Genomic DNA, 20,076 nt, shown 5'->3' on the forward strand with positions numbered 1-20,076 from the left:
AATATAAAACGGGAGCAAATTCAATGGAGAAACCCTGTTATAATGCAAATGGTTAAATATAAATTAACCGTGCAATCAACTGCGGGTCAACTGATTTCTATGCGACGGTTTTATAGCCAGTCATTAATATTAATAATGTCGCATCTGTGTACCGGCAAAAAGGTGCATATCTACGATCATAATGATTTATCGAGGATCAATAAATGTCTTATGACCCAGGTAGAGTAGGTGTTCGGTAATTCCCTTTATTTAGGTCTCCGGTGTTTCAAACAGGGAATTAACAAGCTCCAACCGTACAGGTATACTAGATAATCTATATGAACCCAGCAGGTCGTCGCATTACATTTTTCTGCAGTACCGTATTGCGATATATTATCGCGGTGCCAAAAGTTTCCGGCCTGGTCGATGTACATATACCGGGTGTCCCGTTACGAGCCACGTCTCATTCTCGATGTTACCCATTGTTTAGCCTCGAGCTGACGAAAGTTTGCCGAACTTTTCTCAGAGTATGCCGTTGTTCGTGATTCGCGTAATTAAGCAAGTTTTCTGTTCTTGATCGGCCAATTATCATCACTGACGTTTGTTCGATTCGTTCGCGTGTTATTCGCTTTTACTGTGAATTTTTACATAACATCAATTGTATGAAATTTCAAATTCAGATTTTTTTTTTTTAGAGAAAGGAGTCCTCGTTACTCGAGTGTAAAATTTTAGTCTGTAATTAAAAATTATGTTAATTTATGGATTCTTATGGAAATTTAAACGGCGTCTGTGTATGGTAATGAACCCGTCTGGTTACATAACTTAAAGTAATAAAATTTGAAAATTTCTGAAATTTCGTGATAGAAACGCGTTTGTATTTTCAGTGATATCGAGGGTGACTATATTTGAGGATAGCATTGAAAGGGTTAATAACGTTTGATCGAACGTGTCTCGAGATGGTTCGAATCCCATCGCTAGCAGTGACCGTTCATCGTTACACGTGTAGATCGAATGGTTCCTCGCGTGCTGGAAGGTCTTCAAGTTGGTAGCGATGGGTTGGGCACTAGGTCAGCCTTTCGGTCGGCCGCGAACCGCACGATATCGTACCGCAACGCCGTATTTCAACTTCTCGCCGAATCCGAGCACACTTTTCCAGCCTGCACTCGCACGATATCCTACCGGCAATGGGAATAACGGATCGAAGGTCAGGAACTGGGTTACAGGGAAAAATGCGACGAGTCTCTACCTTTAATTCATAGTCACTTTGCTCCATCAATCAAGACCGTGAACCGTTCATTGCGGTGATTGCTTTATTTTTAATGGATGTTGCCTTCCATTCGTTTCTAAGTCATTAGCAATGGGGTTCTTAGAATCTTAGAATTTTATTTTTAGAATTTTATTATTAGAATTTTAGAATTTTAGAATTTTAGAATCTTAGAATTTTAGAATCTTAGAACTTTAGAATTTTAGAATCTTAAAATTTTATAATTTTAGGATCTTAGAATTTCAGAATGTTAGAATCTCAGAATTTTATTATTAGAATTTTAGAATCTCAGAATTTTAGAATCTTAGAATTTTATTATTAGAATTTTAGAACCTCAGAATACGTATTAAAATATCAGGATATTAGAATTTCAGAATTTAAAAAATGTATCGACCACTGATAAGCAGTCTTATGAAAATAAGGGAATCTGATTGGTCGCGCCCCACCCCATCTGGCGCGTACTTTCAGTCGCGACGTATGATTGGTCGAAGCGGTCGCGTGTACCAATTAGGCTGGTATAAAAGTAGGGGGTTACTCGATGTGTGCGTACTACCCCGTCTTCCCCTGTGCCGTTCGGCATGACTTCTCGTGAGCGGAGGACAGTACAATTTTAGAATGTTAGGAGGCTGATGAGGTCAATCCATATTTCTAGGTATCCATAATTAAATATTCTCGAAAGAAACTGGTTCGACTAAAGTTTCCAGAAGAATCTCGTCGAGCTAATATAATTGGCGAACGATGAATCAAGGCTGTTCGAAAGTCAACACATCGAACGGTACAATAAAAAAGGATCTCTGTTGAATTTAACGGTGCTCCAACAGGGCCAGCTGAAAGTGTTTCTAAAACGAGACTGAACATGGCTCCCGTTAACAGCTTCATTCCTTTCTATACATTTTCTCATCAGCGCAAATATTCGCAACATAACTGTACCGGACGCGTTTACTCGACAATCTGTTCTTCTTCTTTTTCACGTTTATTCGCAATCTGTACTAAACAATAACAGGCGAATGTTATATTCCAGAGATAATTCGCTCGATGACTCATATAGACAATCAAGTCATACATTGACGTATGTACTAGACTGTTGTATATCAGACGAACCCAAGACATAAGCAGTCTGATACGATTTAATGACATAAAAGTATCATAAAATATTGCTTACGATATATCAGTTTGAAGTTTCAAGTTTCACGATAATTATTATATAAATATTTCGTTAAGAATGTTAATATAAAATGGCTGATTACCAGTTTCAACAAATAATTACGTAATTACATAATTACTAAAATTTTCAATGATTTTTTATTCTCAAATTTATAAACCATAGTTTCAGTCTAGAAACAATGTTTCACACTTCTCATAGAGCCTTTTAAATATTAACCAGCAGACCTGACCGGAAGTCGATGAAACGTCAACAGCTGATGCGGTTTTAGCCAAGGCAGCCACTGAGCTTCCTATACCAAACGATCATTACGATGTATCCCTGACTTTGAATTCGTTAGCTGTCTATACTGCGCAACATAGCCTCCTTCAATTTTTCATTAGTACGAAATCAAGGTCGCGAGTGATCGATCATCTGTAAAAAAAACGTGTTCCACGTGTCTTGTTGGCTGATAAAACCGATGGTCGTCGTTTAAAGAACCCGGTTATTTCATGTCAATTATTTTCTTTCACACCTAAAATAATGGAGAAAATTAGAATAATTAATTTGCAATTTAATCAATTATTGGGGGGATAATTTTACAAACTTCTAAAATTTCTGTACATTTCTTTTTCAGCCTCGATTCTCAGTCATTAAAAAAAATGATTTATCATTAATTATGTTAATGAACAGGGTATAAAACTTGGCAAGATTTCTTTCTCCGAATTTATTGAGAAATAGTTAGTTTCTTCCGAGATTGTAAAAGAAGACACTCGTGACGCTGTTCACTGTCGAGAAAGTGTCCTTGAGCAACCAATTGATTTTTGAACAACTACATAAGTGTCCTACTAGCTAGATGATACTTCTATCCAATTTTCCTAGAAATTCCTTGACGCAACATATGGGACGTTGGAGAAAGATATCTATATTAATTATTATTATTTTACATCAACGTATATCAATATACTTTTCTAGATCTATTTTCGTCTCCTCGCAACCTTTAAAAACTAGGCAGGAAGTTGAAAAAAGTACGTTTATAGCCGCGTACGTTGTAAAAACTTTTCGATGGATCTTGATATAGAAAGACACGTGGCAGATTCGCGATTGTGCCAGAAATGGCGCGGGTCGATCACGAAAATAAATCAGGGTCGATTAACGCAGAAAACGAGCGGCCAAAACGATTAGTTGCGGAAGTTGGACCGATCCGGAGTTCGTCGGTTTCGGAACTTTAATTGGCGTCGAATTAATCGATGCGACGTCGATAGGACCGAGTCTATTACGCGATAATTACGCGAGTTTAATCGAAAGGCTTGTTACTCTCGCGACAAAAAAAATTTCTTAGTTCCTAGCATCGTCCTACCCCTTTGGCATCCCCGGGTGCAATGGCAATGCATCGGGAAGGAACCCCCTATATATAGTCCTATGACGGACCACCGCGTTTACGCGGGAAAATTTGAATTAATTTCGCGCAACTTTGGAGTTTCTTTTGTTACACTCGCGACAAAAAAAATTTCATCGTTCCTAGCATCGTCCTACCCCTTTGGCATCCCCGGGTGCAATGGCAATGCATCGGGAAGGAACCCCCTATATATAGTCCTATGACGGACCACCGCGTTTACGCGGGAAAATTTGAATTAATTTCGCGCATCTTTGGAGTTTCTTTTGTCTGGTAACAATTCCTGTTGTTTTACAATGGAATTCACCTCGAGTTAGCTGGAAACTACACGCTAGACGGGCGCAACTGAGCAGATACAGTTATCCGTGACTCTTTCTAACGAAGATGACAGAGTTTCTACTTACTCGCGGCTCGTTCGCCTTGCTGAACGGCCCTGACCTTACGGAAGCAGGTTCGTTGAACCGTTCAATATAGAGATGTCAATTGATCTCACGATTGCATCAAACGGTGTCGACACGCGGATTCGCTTTTTCAATGGCTCGTACACAGGTTTCGTCGTCCCGGTAGAAACGAACGAAACGAATTACATCACAGCTTTCACCGAAATCTGTTAACGCTAAGATTGCCGAATCAATTTGACTCATTTACGATTTTATTGCTATATATAGAGAAAAACTGAAATAATTTTAGAGAATTATGAAATGTATACAAATACTAATTCCTTCCCCTCTCATTCCTTAGTTCCAAAAATCCATATGTGCTATACCTATTTTGAAAGTTTATTTTTCTATTCAATTAAACTATAGAAATTTTTATTTTACAATGAAATTAATTGATTCACTGTTTAGAGCGAATTAAGGGGATGGGTTTGAATAATTTTATTTAACAATGAAACGTTTTGTGTTTTCAGGCAGCGGAAGCACGAGGCGAAAAATGTGGTGTTGGAAGCGGTAATTCGGCGAACTGGTTAGAAAGGAAGCCGAGGGAGGAAAGGAAGCGGTAGGTAAGGACGAGATGGCGTCTACAAGCGGGCACAAGAGGAACGGCTCGAGTTCGAGCATGTTCGCCCACAAACGCACCGAGTCCGGCGGTGGTTTCATCGGCCACAAACGTTCCGAGAGCGGTCACAAGCGGGCCGAGAGCATATCCAGTGCCTTTGGCCACAAACGATCCGAGAGTGGTCACAAGAGGAACGAGAGCGGCGGTGGTTTCGGGCACAAAAGGTGATTTTACACCGGTGAACAGAATTTCTCGCCACTCGAGGAGGCTGTTCTTCGCGGACCAGGGAAATTGGTCCGCTCCTCTTTGTCCCCCACTTCCAATGGAACAAAGTTTGAAAGCAGCGTTACTCGTCAATTTTCACGCTTACCAGAATAATCCCGAGACGTCTTGAAATTAATTGCATTAATAAAAATTGTCGAATTTTTCTTGCGTACCCATTGCAGAGATAATTCGAGTAAGACGGGGGAGGTTCCTGTTACCCTCCTAAGCAACACGATCCTTAAAGGGGTCTACGTGTAATGTTTAAATAGAGGTTCAGCGTGTTTCAGAGGCTTCTAGGATTCTTTTCACCCTTATTCGTTAACAGAAGCACTGAAAATTACATTTGTCAGGCTGTAGAGATCTTCCTTTTACTGATACCATTATAGATATATTTCCAGCAAATGAAACCTCCTTCTTTCACTTTCATTCCAAAATTCATTTCAAGTTACATCGCTTTTTCAAAATAAATCAAAATTCCACTCGAGACAGAGGGAATAATTTCTAAGTACCGTGCGTCGCCGACCATCCGGACGGAAGTGCATTCTCGGTGCACACATCTTTTGAGGCATCCTGGAACGAAAGGGTTAAATGAAACTTTGTCCACTGACCCTCCCGTTCTCACGTTTTTTTTCCAGGTCCGAGTCCGGCAGCAATTATCATGCCGGGCATCGAAGAAACGAAAGCATGTACGCGATGACGGGGCTTTATGCGGAGAGCACAGGGACAGCCACTGACGAAACTACGGACCCATTACAGGCTACCGGTAGCAGACTGACCCACGACACTGTGATCAGGTGTCACAGTAGAAATCCCAGTTCTGGCCTCGTGGACCATAGGTAAGAGACATCTCGATGCGCCATTGCCAAAAATCTCGGGCATCGTTGAAGTGGTGCATGAATTGCACGGTGATTCATGAATGATCGTTGTTGCGTCACACAGCTAATGATGAGTGAAATTAAACGGTGGAATAATTCACTGCTAACACTTTTTATTCTCCATTTTATTTTTCTATATTCATTTGATTTAAAAATTTAAATTTAATGGAGTGGATTACACTTAAAGCTATCGTTACACTTCTTGGTAGAGTAAACAATAAACCAACGAAAGGAAAGTGTTTCTTCGGAAGATTAATTAGCAGATGCAGCTGTTCTGCTTCGAGTAATCGGTTTTCCTTTGCTCTGTGAACTAATTTCTCACTTGTACGGAATCTGTCGTACACTTTCGACATATTTCACACCTCCTGGTGATCATCGCCAGGTCGACAATTATCAATTATTATATAATATTATTTATGAAATTTCAACGATTGAAAGGGAAACCGGAGGTAATTATTTCTGCTTAAATATTCCTCGAGTTTATACCACCTTTTTATACAATTAATGAATCTGAACGAATCTGGAAACAGTTTGAATGCAAAGGATTACGATGCCTTTTGTTCCTGGCAGAAAGGGAGAAAGCATACAAAGATTTACGATAGTACCCTTATTTCATTCAGTATTCGAGGATAGTACAAAGGCTCGTGATTATATTTCCACCACATTCGAAAGCATTTTCTTTCATCGAGTGTACGTTCTAGCTTTTAACCCTTTCACAATTTAGCAGCAGCCTCGGGCGACGCGTTTAGCTCGAAACTGTTTTATTTGCCTCGAATCAAATTCGTTATTGTATAAGGAATAAATAAAAATAAAATCTTCGAATTTTAATAAAATTTTGTATTTAAAAAATGTAGTACATTTTAAATATCAACGTTGAATCAATAAATGTAATGTTTCTGACAAAGTTATTCGTTCCGTTCCACTGCGAGAAGAGTTAAACAGTTTCTGCTCACTGAATCCGCTAAGTAGATTATGTAAAATAACGATTGTGCGTAACGCGAGCAAAACGTGATCATTCTTGGACGAAATGGAGAGAAATAGAAAAAGAGAAAGCCATTGTTGTCGAGTGACGAAAAATATTTCGGCGATCTTCTTTATTACGAAATCAAACATTTTTGCAGCACGCACCGTTCTCTTGCCAAATTTCCGTACAGAAATGGCGTACGAATGAGTGTCCGTTGAAAATTGCAATGTAATTCCCCTCTGAAATAGCAAACAGTGAAAGTACGACCGTGACACATTTATCGTGTACGAAATAGATTACAGACTCTTTTGTAATTGTTACTATCCGGTCAAACTTCTTCTTTGATCGCGAAATCGAGAATTTTGTAATCATTCGACAACTGTGATTGGGGTTTTTAATACATGCCTCACCGGTGGCCTATTGTAGATATTAAACGATTAACATTTGTGGAAATGTCTAATTAACACATTATATGCACGCATTCATTGTGCGTCATTTGGCACGAGATATTCATGCTTCCCGTATCTTCTTCTTACACTTTTTCAGAGATTTTATCATCAAATGTCACAGCAGGAATCCAAGTGCTTCCATGGTGGACAGGTAAACACAGCACGAATCTCCTATCGTTTTTGTAAATAAATAATAAAACAGCATCGATTGGAACAAAAATTTAATGTTTAATTTGTATCGTTTCTACTAACTCTAATTAATCAAATTATTTATAACATTATATTTTTGTTGCATCCCTTTGATTCTAAGTCTCTCAATCATATTCTGTTCCTTAGATTGCAATAAATTACCTTTACAAGGACTATGATTTATTTTTAAACAATTACTCATAATACTTGCGAGATACGATCTGAGAAGATAGAAGGACACGAAGCTTGAGAGTCAGATTTCCTTTTAAGAATTATCTCACTTGATGCTCTTAGGATTTGTTTTAAATAAGGATTTGAAGTAACGCCAAGTAGATGGCATATACCTTCTTGCTCGAGTTAGAATAAAAATAGATATGAATTAGGATTGATAGAATTACAGCTGGTTAACTTAATTTGAATAACTTTAGCTGGAATAATGAAATGATTCTATAAATTAAAGAAAAAAATGAATAATTTTATTGCAATCAAAGGATCAATGAAATTAGCATACCTGTTTCTCATTTCCTTCTTTATTATCTACAAATCATTAACAAGTTTCTGTTTTTTGCGACCAACTCAGAACGGAGAAAGAGAGACCACAAACTCCACCATTTAATCCGGATTCGAAGGACTGTGGAATCCTGAGCTGCAGGCCGGCCTTTATACAGAGATTCGCCGGAATAAAGGTTCGTTAAGTTGTAATTCATCATTTTTTTTTAACTCGAAAATGATGGTACCAAAGGTAGGATTAATTTAACCCGCTAATTTTAATTAAACGGATTCGTTTGAGAATCTAGTTGCAAAATGATCCATTTCCAGTGTACCAGTTAATAGCTATAGGGCCCTCCAAGGTCCAGGGACTCCATAAGACGATTTTGCGTCTTAGAATGCAAGAAGAGTAATATCTACTTGAATGCAAATCTAAATTAGTTATCCAAGTTTTAATGTTAATTTTATAAATTTCATTTGAGGTCCTTTTTTTCAAGTCATATATGTGAAGAGGCCCTTTTTCGGAACTCGCCTCGGACCCCCAAAATTTCAGGGCCAACTCTGTTAATAGCTTTTGCTTCGATGATGTATCATAGCGGACTTAACCGTGTACGGTGTACTCACGGATGTACAAACCAGGTGTCGTGAGTCACCATTGGAAAGGATACACGACATTGAAATATAGCTGACATTCCGTCGGAGGTTTTAAGTCATCAAAAGTTGGGCTAACGTCATCGATAACGATTGTTAATGTAAATCTCCCAAATGTAAATATTTCAAATTTTTAAAAGTCTAAAATTTCCAAGTTTCTTGTTAATTTGTTAAAAGCAAACACTTTGTTATGCAAGTACAATGATTGTACTTGCCTGAAAAATCAAACAAGGATAAGTTCTGTAACGCTCCTCTTCAAACATTTTCGTTTCCAGTGTTTTATTAAGCGTAGCAGAACATTATCAGAAAAACGTTTTATCCTGTTCTCATCATCGTTAATGCGGCGTTTACCTTCGTTAGTTAAAATGCACTCAAGGGTACAATAGTATCGAATCGATAAACCTGCTGCTTATCTAATCGGGTTTAATCGTTTGATCCGACAGGAAGGATATAAGCAAAAATCGGTATTATCAACCGAATGAGTTTTTTTTTGTAATTCATTAAAGAAGAGAAGACTTTTACCTTTGTTTTCTTTTTTTCAATTAAAAATGTTGATCAAAAATATTACGTTGCTTTTATAAATGAATGGGAATCTGAATTTTTTTTAATACAAGAAATTCAAGGATTCCTTGTTTCATTAAAAATCCACGAGGATACATTTCTGAGTTCACATCTAAAAAAAATGAATGAATATTAAATTTTTTAAATTTGAAATTTAAAATTCTTTCCTTTCTCCAAAGGTTACAATAAATAACTATTAATGTTCCTTTCAAAAGAAGTTCCAAAGCAGCTGAAAAAAATACTTTGCTTTGAATATAAAAAAAATCTTGTGCCAATATTCACTCACATGTCTCGAAACGCGTTTTAAAAAAAAATACAACTCTGTTCCTATTCCATGGAGATTGATGATGTTCACAATCTTATCGTACGTATTTTTAATCCACTTGTGTGCACAAGTGTTTGAAATACACAGAGACTTTGCGACACTCGTAGCACCACAGTGAAAATACATCACACAATATGTTTGATTTACCTGTACACGTGTCTTCCATCATCCGTGGTTCAAGGTTTAATTAACCCGCATTAACGATGATCCTTCCTGACGTCCACTGTGTTCAGCCGAACTATTATTTTTCCAGTACAATAGATACTCCTCGTTCAAAAGCAACACGAACTTCCTACACGATCCCAATTAAATTTAATTTGAAAAAAATTGTTTTTGTCCGTAGTCAGACATACAGGGTAAATTATATAACGATTGACAATATCGTTTCACGTTAAAAAAGCGTGAAAATTAATTAATTTGTAAAGATAGACACCGTTAGCAATTAACTCTCGGATGGCGGACCACGAAGAGAGCCCCTATTTTAATTTAATTTTATACTTCACGTTATTTTCATTTTCTAAATTTGACCTTGTTCCTTTGAAAATCATTAAAAATTATCATTGTATATGTTTTATAAGTTTGGGTCACGATTGACCCAGGCTACGATGTTCAAGGCTTAAATTGTTGCTGAGAAACTGTATGGTTTTTGTTGTAGGTGTTTGTGTTCCTTCTCTCGTTTCTCGTAACGCTGCAACAAGCACTTAGTTCAGGTTACATTAATTCTGTGATCACAACCATTGAGAAGAGGTTCGAAATCCCGTCCAGCCTTTCAGGCGTCATTGCTAGCTCCTACGAAATTGGAAATGTCATCACCGTCATCTTCGTCAGCTATCTAGGTAGCCGGAGGCATATACCTGTGTGGATAGCGATTGGTAAGGAAATCAAATTATATAATAAACTTCTCTGTCATAGATAGGTTTATTTTCGAAAAACAAGTATTTGGAAGTGCGCTGCATGTTCCATTTATTTATGGAAATTTAAATAAGATTGGTGGTTGTTTCAGGCGCTGTTATAATGGGACTGGGATCGATGATCTTTATGGTGCCACATTTCACAGCTGAACCCAATTTGATGACAGCCGCGAATAATTCCAGTTCTGATAATATTTGTCGTGGGGTCTCGTTACGTGAACAGGACATGGGATTGGGTAAATTTTTAATACCAATTAAAGTTAGCTTGAGAGTATAATTAATGAAAAAATTAATCATTGTATCTGTAAAAAGTTTGATATTGAATGAAAAAAAAAGACAATTCGCCTGATTTCATAGGTCGTTTGTCGTCTGGATTATCATCTCCACCTTTGGCCCCTCACAACAATTTAAGAGGTGATAATTGCATTCAAGGATCTCCATCTACAGCTGGCCCTGTTATGTTATTTGTACTTGCTCAGTTATTATTAGGCTGTGGTGGTTCTCCTTTGTTTACCCTTGGTACCACTTACATAGATGATCATGTTCGACCAGAAAGTGCTTCATTGTATATTGGTAAGAATGTATGTTATTTAAAAAAATATCACCAACTCGTTGCGTGCAATATTAAATAACACAAATCATTTGTTTCATTGTTCCAGGTTGTATGTACAGTATGGCAGCATTTGGACCAGTTTTAGGTTTCCTTCTTGGAGCTTATTTGTTATCATTTCATATGGATTCCTTTTCCGGAACAATAATTAGTATAGGTAATCAGAAAAATATCCAGTTAACTTGCAATTTTATAAAAGAATTTTATTACTAATTAATTATATGTAGATCCAGGTGATCATAGGTGGGTTGGCATGTGGTGGGGAGGATTCTTACTCTGCGGTTTACTCCTGATTCTGGTGGCAATTCCGTTCTTCAGTTTTCCAAAAACTCTGCAACGAGAGAAGGAGAAAATACGAATCATCGAGAAAACTAAATCGGCGTCGCAGAAGGAGAAGGAACCATGCAAGGAACCAAAAAAGGAGAAACTCGATGATAGTGGTTACGGGAAAGATGTGAAAGGTGCTATCTTGTATACCTTTCATTAAATCCTAGAAAGCTGCTCGATTTTATTCACAATTCTGTTAATAAAGCTGAGAAACCCCAACCTCTAAAAGAATCCTAGTTACCCCGATATTGAAATGGCTGAAAATTGAGAAGGAATTATCCAAAGTGGAATTAAAATTTTTTTTACAGATATTCCTAGAAGTATGTGGAGGTTGGTGTGCAATCCAGTGTACGTGGTAACGTGTTTGGGAGCATGCATGGAGCTAGTGATCGTTTCTGGCTTCGTTGTTTTCCTTCCCAAATACCTGGAAACTCAGTTCAGTCTGGGAAAAAGTCAAGCCAGTGTGTTCACCGGCTCTATAGCGATACCGGGGGCCTGTATTGGAATCTTCTTTGGCGGATGTTTGCTCAAACGTTTAGAATTAAGACCGAAGGGAGCGGTTCAGTTCGTTCTCGTATCGAACATCATATGCCTGGTGTGCTATGGCCTCCTCTTTTTCCTCGGTTGTGACAACGTTAAGATGGCTGGGACCACTATTCCGTACTTCAACAGCAGCACGAAGGGCCCGGAGCCCTTTCAAGTTAATCTCACTGCCGCATGCAACTTTGGTTGCGAATGTCGAATGACAGACGTCGAGCCGGTCTGTGGAAACAACGGTCTCACCTATTTCAGCCCTTGTCATGCAGGCTGCACTGCCTTCAGTTCGAAATCAAATTTCACTAATTGCGCATGTAAGTTTGATACAAACTCCATCGCTTCCGGCGGAGTTTAGTTTGTAAGCTCTCTGTATTACCTTTCAATTTTCTATTTTCATTTCAGGTATACATGGAAATTTAACATTGTTGCCTCCCGCAGCACCAGAATTCGCGGAAGTCACTGTGGTACCGGTAGCCACTGCTGGTCCCTGCACTTCGCCATGCAGAACTATATTCCCTTTCTTAATCTTACTTTTCTTTATGACTTTTATCGTTGCTATCACTCAGATGCCTCTATTAATGATAGTGTTGCGGTTAGTTTGAATTTTATCCTTGTACAGTTATACGCAGTTATTAAAACTGTATTTTTTTATATATATGACTTTGAACATTCTCTTTCAATATAGGTCAGTCTCGGAAGAAGAGAGGTCGTTTGCTTTGGGCATGCAATTCGTAATCTTCAGACTGTTCGGTTACATACCTGCTCCTATTTTATTCGGTAACTTAATTGACTCTACGTGCTTACTTTGGAAAAGCACTTGTGGAGAGAAAGGTGGACGATGTCTTCTTTACGACATCGAGCAATTTAGATATAGGTATTTTTGTTATGAAGCTCTTGGAAATAATTTGAGTCGATGAATCAACTTCAATTCGAATCATTTTCAATGTTTTCAGATATGTTGGACTTTGTGCCGGCATTAAGATTTTAGCTCTGGCTTTGTTCCTTATCGATTGGTGGCTGGTTAGGAGGAGAAGACAGATGGAAGACCAAGCGCCGTCTTTCACTGTTAACGAGTTTGTAGGGTCAATTATCAGTCTTGACAAATGTGAGTATGCTGTTAGTTAAGTCCACTTGATTAGAGAATATTTATTTGCCAATTGGTAAGGTGGTAAGATAAGGTAGCAATTGGCAATTGGATATTATTTATCCCGGAATGTTGCAGTGTTCGAAGAGAAACCGCATCATCACAACACTGGAGATGGGGACGGTGTTTCTCCTAACTCGGAGGTACCCACACCGTCATCGATCTCTTCACCAACGGAGCCTACGAAATCGACGAATCTCGAGGAGACTGGCTCGTCGAATCAAACGCAGGATTCGACGGAGACAGGGAATCGATCGAAGAATTCAATGAACGTTGATGTTCCCGACACGAGGCAAGCACCTCTAGCTATGGAAGAGCCAGACACAGAGGTGAAACCATTGACCGCTGGTCAAACGGAGAAGCTCGTACGGAACGTTTAATGTTTATCTCGTGTTAGTGGCTATGCAATTGAATATATCAAAGTGGTGATAACACGAGTCTGTGGCAAATTGTTTTAAGGTCAACTATGAGACTTTAAGAAGATGATGATCATGGCTTACAGAAACGACGGACCTTCAAACACCTCTAGAATCGAAGGTCCAATTTTAGTTTAACTCTATTTATTCTACTTATTGATTCTTGATTACAGGGCCTTACTTCAATTATGGCACGGTTAAGTTTCAATTGTACCTCTGAATACAATGTACTGAATTTAGGATCGCCGAGGGCGATTTAAGTACTACATATCAATTTTCTTCGTCAGTTCAATCACACGAGCAGTAAATAGGTAAATGTAGAAGCAGCAAACGCTGTGGAAAATTATCAAGCAAAAGGTTGAGACATAACCTATGCTTGTTTATTTTAGAATTCTTCGTGCTTACACCTGACACCTTCGTAATAGGTTATCTAGGTAAGTGATGGTAGCGTTTTTTGTGAATGGGGTTTTATTTATTGCATGACCCCTTACAACTCTACCATATAGAGTAGAATAGAGTATTATAGTGTGTATACTATGAAGCCTATAAAGTCTATAGTATTACAGGAAATTGAAATAAGGCCATAAAAATTCTGCACAACTGTAGCAGTTTATTCTGATAGAATCTTAGTTACTTTAGAATCTTTCATTCTTAAAAGAGTGGAATAAGTAGAGATATACTAGACTTGGAGCTTCAGTTTCAGGGTCCTAATTAATTTTAGACCCGAGTTCCTTTGTAAATTATAGATGGTGCGGAGAATCGCCTATGTAAGTCATAATTATTACCTTTTTAACTCTTTGTACAAGGTACCTATATTATTAACCCTTTGCACTTCGATTTTTCCAAACAGGATAGTACATTTATTCTGGTTAATTTTAAAATGATCGTTACAGAAAATACAGATTGTGAAAAATGACAAGTTCGCGAATATTTTTCATTATTTCAATACTAAAACTGGTACAAATTTTCTGAATGTAGTTCAAAACTAAATCATTGTACCTGAGATACTTGTTTGGAGTGCAAAGGGTTCTAAGGGGGTAAAATATTATAACTTTGAATAAAATGTGCTCGAGTGATTTGTACACACACACACACAAGCGTATGGTGCTAATATACTTTTTTAACGAGTTCGAAAGACAAAGAATTATCTCATATCGTTCCGTACACTATCGAAATACAGATTTAAATTACGTTGAAGGTGTTAAGTGAATCGTCTATTCTCGCATACACTCGGCGCGCCGAATGACAAATATTTTTGCGTGAAAGAGGAATCACACTGGTTTTATCGGACGAAATGATTTGCCACAGATTTGTCTTCTATGGTTTGGCTATTTTTTAGGAACTAATATATATATATATATATATCACTAGGGTGTACATTTTTACGGTGATGCGATATATATGTCAATAAGTAGGAACTTAATAGGTGAACTACAGCTCGTTTCGGTCAAAGCAGCTTGAAATTAACTTAAAAAAAGCGCTGTCTGAAACGAGTTTCGATGAAACGAGCCTTGCACGGTTTGAAAAAGGAAAAAGGAAAAAGAAAAAACGAGCGAAAGGAAAAATTAGGAAAGGAATGGCCAACAAGGACAAAAGAGATACACTGTAAATATAAAAATTCCTGCCTTAAGAAATACAAGACTAGACAAACGTATATTTAACAAACAAACAAAAAAAAATATAACTGATTAAGCGAACGATAGATTTAACTATCTATAAATATGAATATCATTATAATTGCAGATCGAGAACTGCGATTTATTTTATAACTATAGCGTTAGGCTTTCTCATGAAACAAAAGAAAAAAAAATGAAGTAGTCAATTTAACGTGTAGCAATGTATAAGAAAAAGAACAAAAAAAAAATAGAATTTAACACGACGATCGTAAGATCGTAAACTCGTTTACAAGATAATTTTTTGACACGATGCAATAGCCGTACGATTTTTATTCTTCGCAAACGGAAAGTCGACGAAATCACGCTTTCTTTTCTTCTTATTTTTTTTTCTTTTTTTTTTTTAACGAAGCGACACACGATCTCTAACGTTTCTTTCCTTCCGAAACGATCCGTATCGAGCGATACTACAAAGTTAAGAAGCTTTCGGAACTTCGAATGCAAGCGTGCGAATCTTTATTTACGTTTTCTTGTATACACTTCGTGTCCTCTGCGTAGGAGCGAATTATGCTTCCAAGCAACGAAACGAAAGGATGTATGTAAGAGGAACAATCGAGGTTTAGTTGACGAACGATGGCCTCGCAAGGGTCAATCGAGGAAATCCGATTTTACACCATTGGACTCGCTTCTTCTTAAAGAGAGTCCGCTCGTTGTTTTGTACCTGAATGCCTCTCGTATCAATTTCGATGTAACAAAACAATGAAAGAAACTATGTAGAAAAAAGAAAACTCACTCAGGAAAATGAAATTCTATAGGGTGTAAGAAGCACCGTTTGATTCAGTGGAAAGATATATAGAGAAGAGACACGAGTAAGTGCAAAAAAAAAAGAAAAAAATACAAAAAAAGGAATCCTAGCTTAAGAGAGAAAATTAAGAAAAAGAAAAATATAATGTTACTCCTATCAGCTCAATTTTGTTTTAAGCAAAGTAACGTTGAACCGAAGAAATTTTACCACAATGAACGTTTTAACCAGATTGATAAATAAGAGAATTCTATTCGCATGAAATTCATGATTTCAACCGTTTTTCTCAGTCGCTTCGGGGTATGAAATCGTTTTACAAGATAAATATATATATATATATACACACACACATTATGCTTAAATTAGGATGAAGCAAAGAGAAATGAAAGAGTATAGTCTTAATTTTTACACGGTCTCGATAAACTAATATGCTGACGTTGTCTACAGCATTTACTTACGTTTAAACACTTAACCATATGTACCGATATATCTCGCACGCTGTTTGACCCGCGTCACTGTCAATTTTTCAAAATGTGTAGTTACACGCTACTCTATTATATATATATATATATTTTAGAGGGAAAATTTTGATGTATGAACGATCGTGTAACGTCCGCAGGGTCGATCGTTCGAATGATTTTAAGAGGCCGTGATGATCTCTCCTAAACCGCGTATTGTCAAGAACTTATTATATTATACATAACTACTTTGTGATATAGAAACAAAGTCGAACGATAGGCTTTGCCGGACGTGTGTAGAGGATTTAAAGAAGGGAAAAATGTGCTGTGAATAATAGAAAAGGAAATTATGAAAGAAAGCGGGAAAGGAATGCGCGTCGAATCAAATTTCATTTGCAATTTACAGACTGAATTATATTATTTATTCAGATAAATAGTATTCTTACAATCGCTAATTGAAACCATTTACAAATCCAGAGGAATTTTATCATTTCTTGTTATACTACACACTCTTGTTATTGAAATTAAAACCTGGCTAATATTATAAAATTATTTTTTCTACAAAATGCTATTTATCTAAACAAATGATATAAATCAGCCTTCACGCATTGTCTTGTCGAGTGATTAGGAGGGATGTCAATTGTTCACGTCATCCGCCGCAACTGTACATAGAAAATTAGTTAGAACGATTTTCTATCGAGCAAAATCGGGATGAAAGAGTACGCGTTACGTGTAAAGTACGCGATTCAATTAGGATTTGCGATCGTCGAACAAATGATCACACGGTTCTGTTTCTACGAGGATATTTTTTTAGTCGAGAGGGTGCGAACGATTCGATCGCCTCCCGCGCAATATTTACATAGATCGTGTTACTTAAATCATTTTTTTTTTTTTATACATAATTTTCTCGGTATTATATATTTTGTAGCTAATCATGCGAGCGTGCAAAAATCGTTTTTCTTATATTTTAAATGCGTCCGATGGTTTGATACCAGGGTTAATATAATCGAACATTGAAACAAAGTGAAAGAAACTCATAGTATAATTATAGTTTTATTACAACCAAGCATTATATATTTTTCAATGCTGGTTTGCCATGAATCTTCAATTTCAAGCGGCACAGAACTTGTTCATACAAATATCTATTCTCAATTTCATTTATCCATCATTATTTCTATAATTATTATTATTACAGCGCTTTGATTATCTATTATACTAGTATACTCATCTTTAGTTAGTTAGTTTAATTACGTTTATTTGTAGCTTATTAAACGTTTAATCAGGAACGATATATGTTTCTGTTTCTTTTTCCTTTCTTTTTCGGTCGTACGATTTTGATTTATTGTACGTAACACATTCCCAAGTTACAGTTAAAAAAAGGAACAGAAGCGAAATAATAAAAGAAAAAGAAAATTATAAAAAAAAAAAAAAATTATATATATATAACAGAGTTTAGAGAGGGTTGCGTTTAAAGTATTAGGTAGGAAGTTCTAAAACAAATATAGCGACGAAAATTAAATTAAAGAATGTTGTGTACATAGATATTGACTATTGTATATGATTAATATAAACTGCTTATAGATGTAATGTATTTTTTGTAGGGACCATAATATATAAACAGAACAATATGAGACGTGTTAGAACGGTACTGATAAGAGTGATATAAAGATATGAATAGAAATGGTTCTATGCGAAGTTTCGTGAAAAAGAAAAAAAAAAGCAATACCCGTTTGCTTATGGGAGGAGAGACGAGATGAGTGTCCTGAGAATTATGAATTCAGAGATATATTATAAAAGCTCAGTAAAGAAAATTTAGAGGTACACCATGTCGAGTGTTTACGATCTGCTAAGAATGATAAACGATTATATTTTCTTTGTACAATTCGTGGAAGAGGTCCGTTTAATGAATTCGATCTTTTCTGCGAGTCAAATACTTTGGGCCTCGAAAATTGAAGTTAATTATCGTCCAAGGCTGCTTCTGACTGAGCCCATTAATGGAAATCATCTTAAATTAATATTGTTCTGGGATGGTTTCTTATTTATTTAACACTTTGGTGTACATTTTGTAGATTCTATGAATTGCAATTTTAGAAAATTATAAAAGGCCCCATATTATAAATTTGAGTAACATTTATAATAAAATTACAATTAAATTTGTAGATATAGCAATTTTTGATCAAATTCCATAGCAACAAAATTTGGGAAAAATATAAAGGAATGCAGTATGCAGCCTTGAACGATCAATTAAGATTCAAAACAATATGGAATGATTAAAATTCTTAGGAAGGAGGATTTTATTTATAAACTTATAAAACATAGGTGGTCCTGTATCCATGTGACCAAAGTTTGTCTGAAAATGATGAAAAGGATTATGTTGAATGAGTCTGAAAGCATTTTAGTCTGATTCCAGCAATTTCTAAAACGATGCCATTTCATTACACGAACAAAGACACATACACACGCATACACACTGTACGTTACTTTGTTATATATCGAATATTGTACGAATTCTTACAAAAAGAAATCGCTTGAATTTAGTCGACGAGCAAATCACCTGGTCGGTGTGGTTTGTCCATCGGAAATCAATCTTTTTTGATACGCGAATCGATGGAAAAATCATAATCGATCCCGTTGTTGAACACTCGAAATAATATGCCTTAAAAAATGAAAGATTAAAAAAAAAAAAGAAGCGTAATTCATAAGGAACGCTGACGATGGTACAAGTGGCGCGTGAAAATCAATGGTGACGGACGATCGTAATTTGCAGAGAAAAAAATATATATATATATATTATAAAAATCATGTTAGATGTAAGAGAATCTCGTATTGTCGATTGATTTATCGTTTTCTCGATTAACATAATTTTAAAATCCTACATAGAAAAGTATGTTGTGCGTGCGCGGTCGAGAAGACACTGTTTTATGGTTTTTCTTTTATTCTCTAGAGAGAATATTCTCTGTTTTCGTATCGAACACGTGAATCTCTTCCTTAGGTTCGATAACGAACACTGATTCAATCGGAAAAATTAATTTTTATTTCATTCTTCTCCCTCGACCCGGTGATTAAAAAATAACGACGACGATGATCGTGGTTGTTATTTCGCACCGCTGGTCGAAACTTAACTTTTTATTTCCCTCTCTCAGAAGTAAGGCACAAACAATGTATTTACAATGAATAAATGTTTTGAAAACTGTTAAACCCTATACCTTATTAATATTATTAAATTAGAAAGAAGGGAAATTTATTTTTAAAGAAGTGTAAATTCATGTTTTTGTCATTGCTTTGATGAAATTTAATGATTACAATTGTTTCTCAGAAAGCGACGTATTATTACCGGAACAATGTTGCATGACTAACGTTACTTTTCTCCGAAAAGATTACCATACCATTCTATTGAATCATACCTATAAAAAGGAACGTCTATTTAAAGATATATTCTTTAAAAATTATTTTATAAAATTATCCCTCTATCAGACTTGCACATTCTTTGTGCGCTGTTCATTAGACGCGCCTTGTACGGGTGACCTACGTCAAACAAATAAAAATAGCCGGGTTCGCGCACGTGTCGTCGATGTATAATAATTATTCGGGGCGTTGCAAGGCGCGAAATTTAATCGAACAAACTAGCATTCGACATACATTAACTCTAGAAAAAAATTGTCGCAGGTCGGTGTAATTATTACAACATCGTTTCTACGATATAAGGCTTTCT

At 36.5% G+C, this 20,076-nt stretch overlaps 1 protein-coding gene across 2 annotated transcripts in view; it reads left to right on the forward strand.

Moving 5' to 3' along the window:
• Positions 1–19,567, forward strand: part of LOC114874601 (solute carrier organic anion transporter family member 3A1) — a 31,031-nt gene extending 11,464 nt beyond the window's left edge. Inside the window, exons 2-15 of one of the 2 annotated variants that reach the window (XM_029184032.2) lie at positions 4,691–5,003; positions 5,679–5,879; positions 7,429–7,482; positions 8,101–8,206; positions 10,202–10,418; positions 10,550–10,693; positions 10,815–11,030; positions 11,117–11,224; positions 11,295–11,528; positions 11,703–12,245; positions 12,334–12,523; positions 12,617–12,805; positions 12,885–13,036; positions 13,154–19,567. In XM_029184032.2, the coding sequence (XP_029039865.1) occupies positions 4,795–5,003; positions 5,679–5,879; positions 7,429–7,482; positions 8,101–8,206; positions 10,202–10,418; positions 10,550–10,693; positions 10,815–11,030; positions 11,117–11,224; positions 11,295–11,528; positions 11,703–12,245; positions 12,334–12,523; positions 12,617–12,805; positions 12,885–13,036; positions 13,154–13,455 (2,865 nt within the window). In that variant the 5' untranslated portion in view covers positions 4,691–4,794 and the 3' untranslated portion in view covers positions 13,456–19,567. The remainder of the gene's footprint in view (positions 1–4,690; positions 5,004–5,678; positions 5,880–7,428; positions 7,483–8,100; positions 8,207–10,201; positions 10,419–10,549; positions 10,694–10,814; positions 11,031–11,116; positions 11,225–11,294; positions 11,529–11,702; positions 12,246–12,333; positions 12,524–12,616; positions 12,806–12,884; positions 13,037–13,153) is intronic. The other variant, XM_029184033.2, reaches the window with a different exon arrangement.
• The last annotated feature ends 509 nt before the right edge of the window (positions 19,568–20,076 follow it).

The sequence above is a fragment of the Osmia bicornis genome, chromosome 6 (assembly GCF_907164935.1).
Source record: "Osmia bicornis bicornis chromosome 6, iOsmBic2.1, whole genome shotgun sequence".
NCBI classification, from domain to species: Eukaryota; Metazoa; Arthropoda; class Insecta; order Hymenoptera; family Megachilidae; genus Osmia; species Osmia bicornis.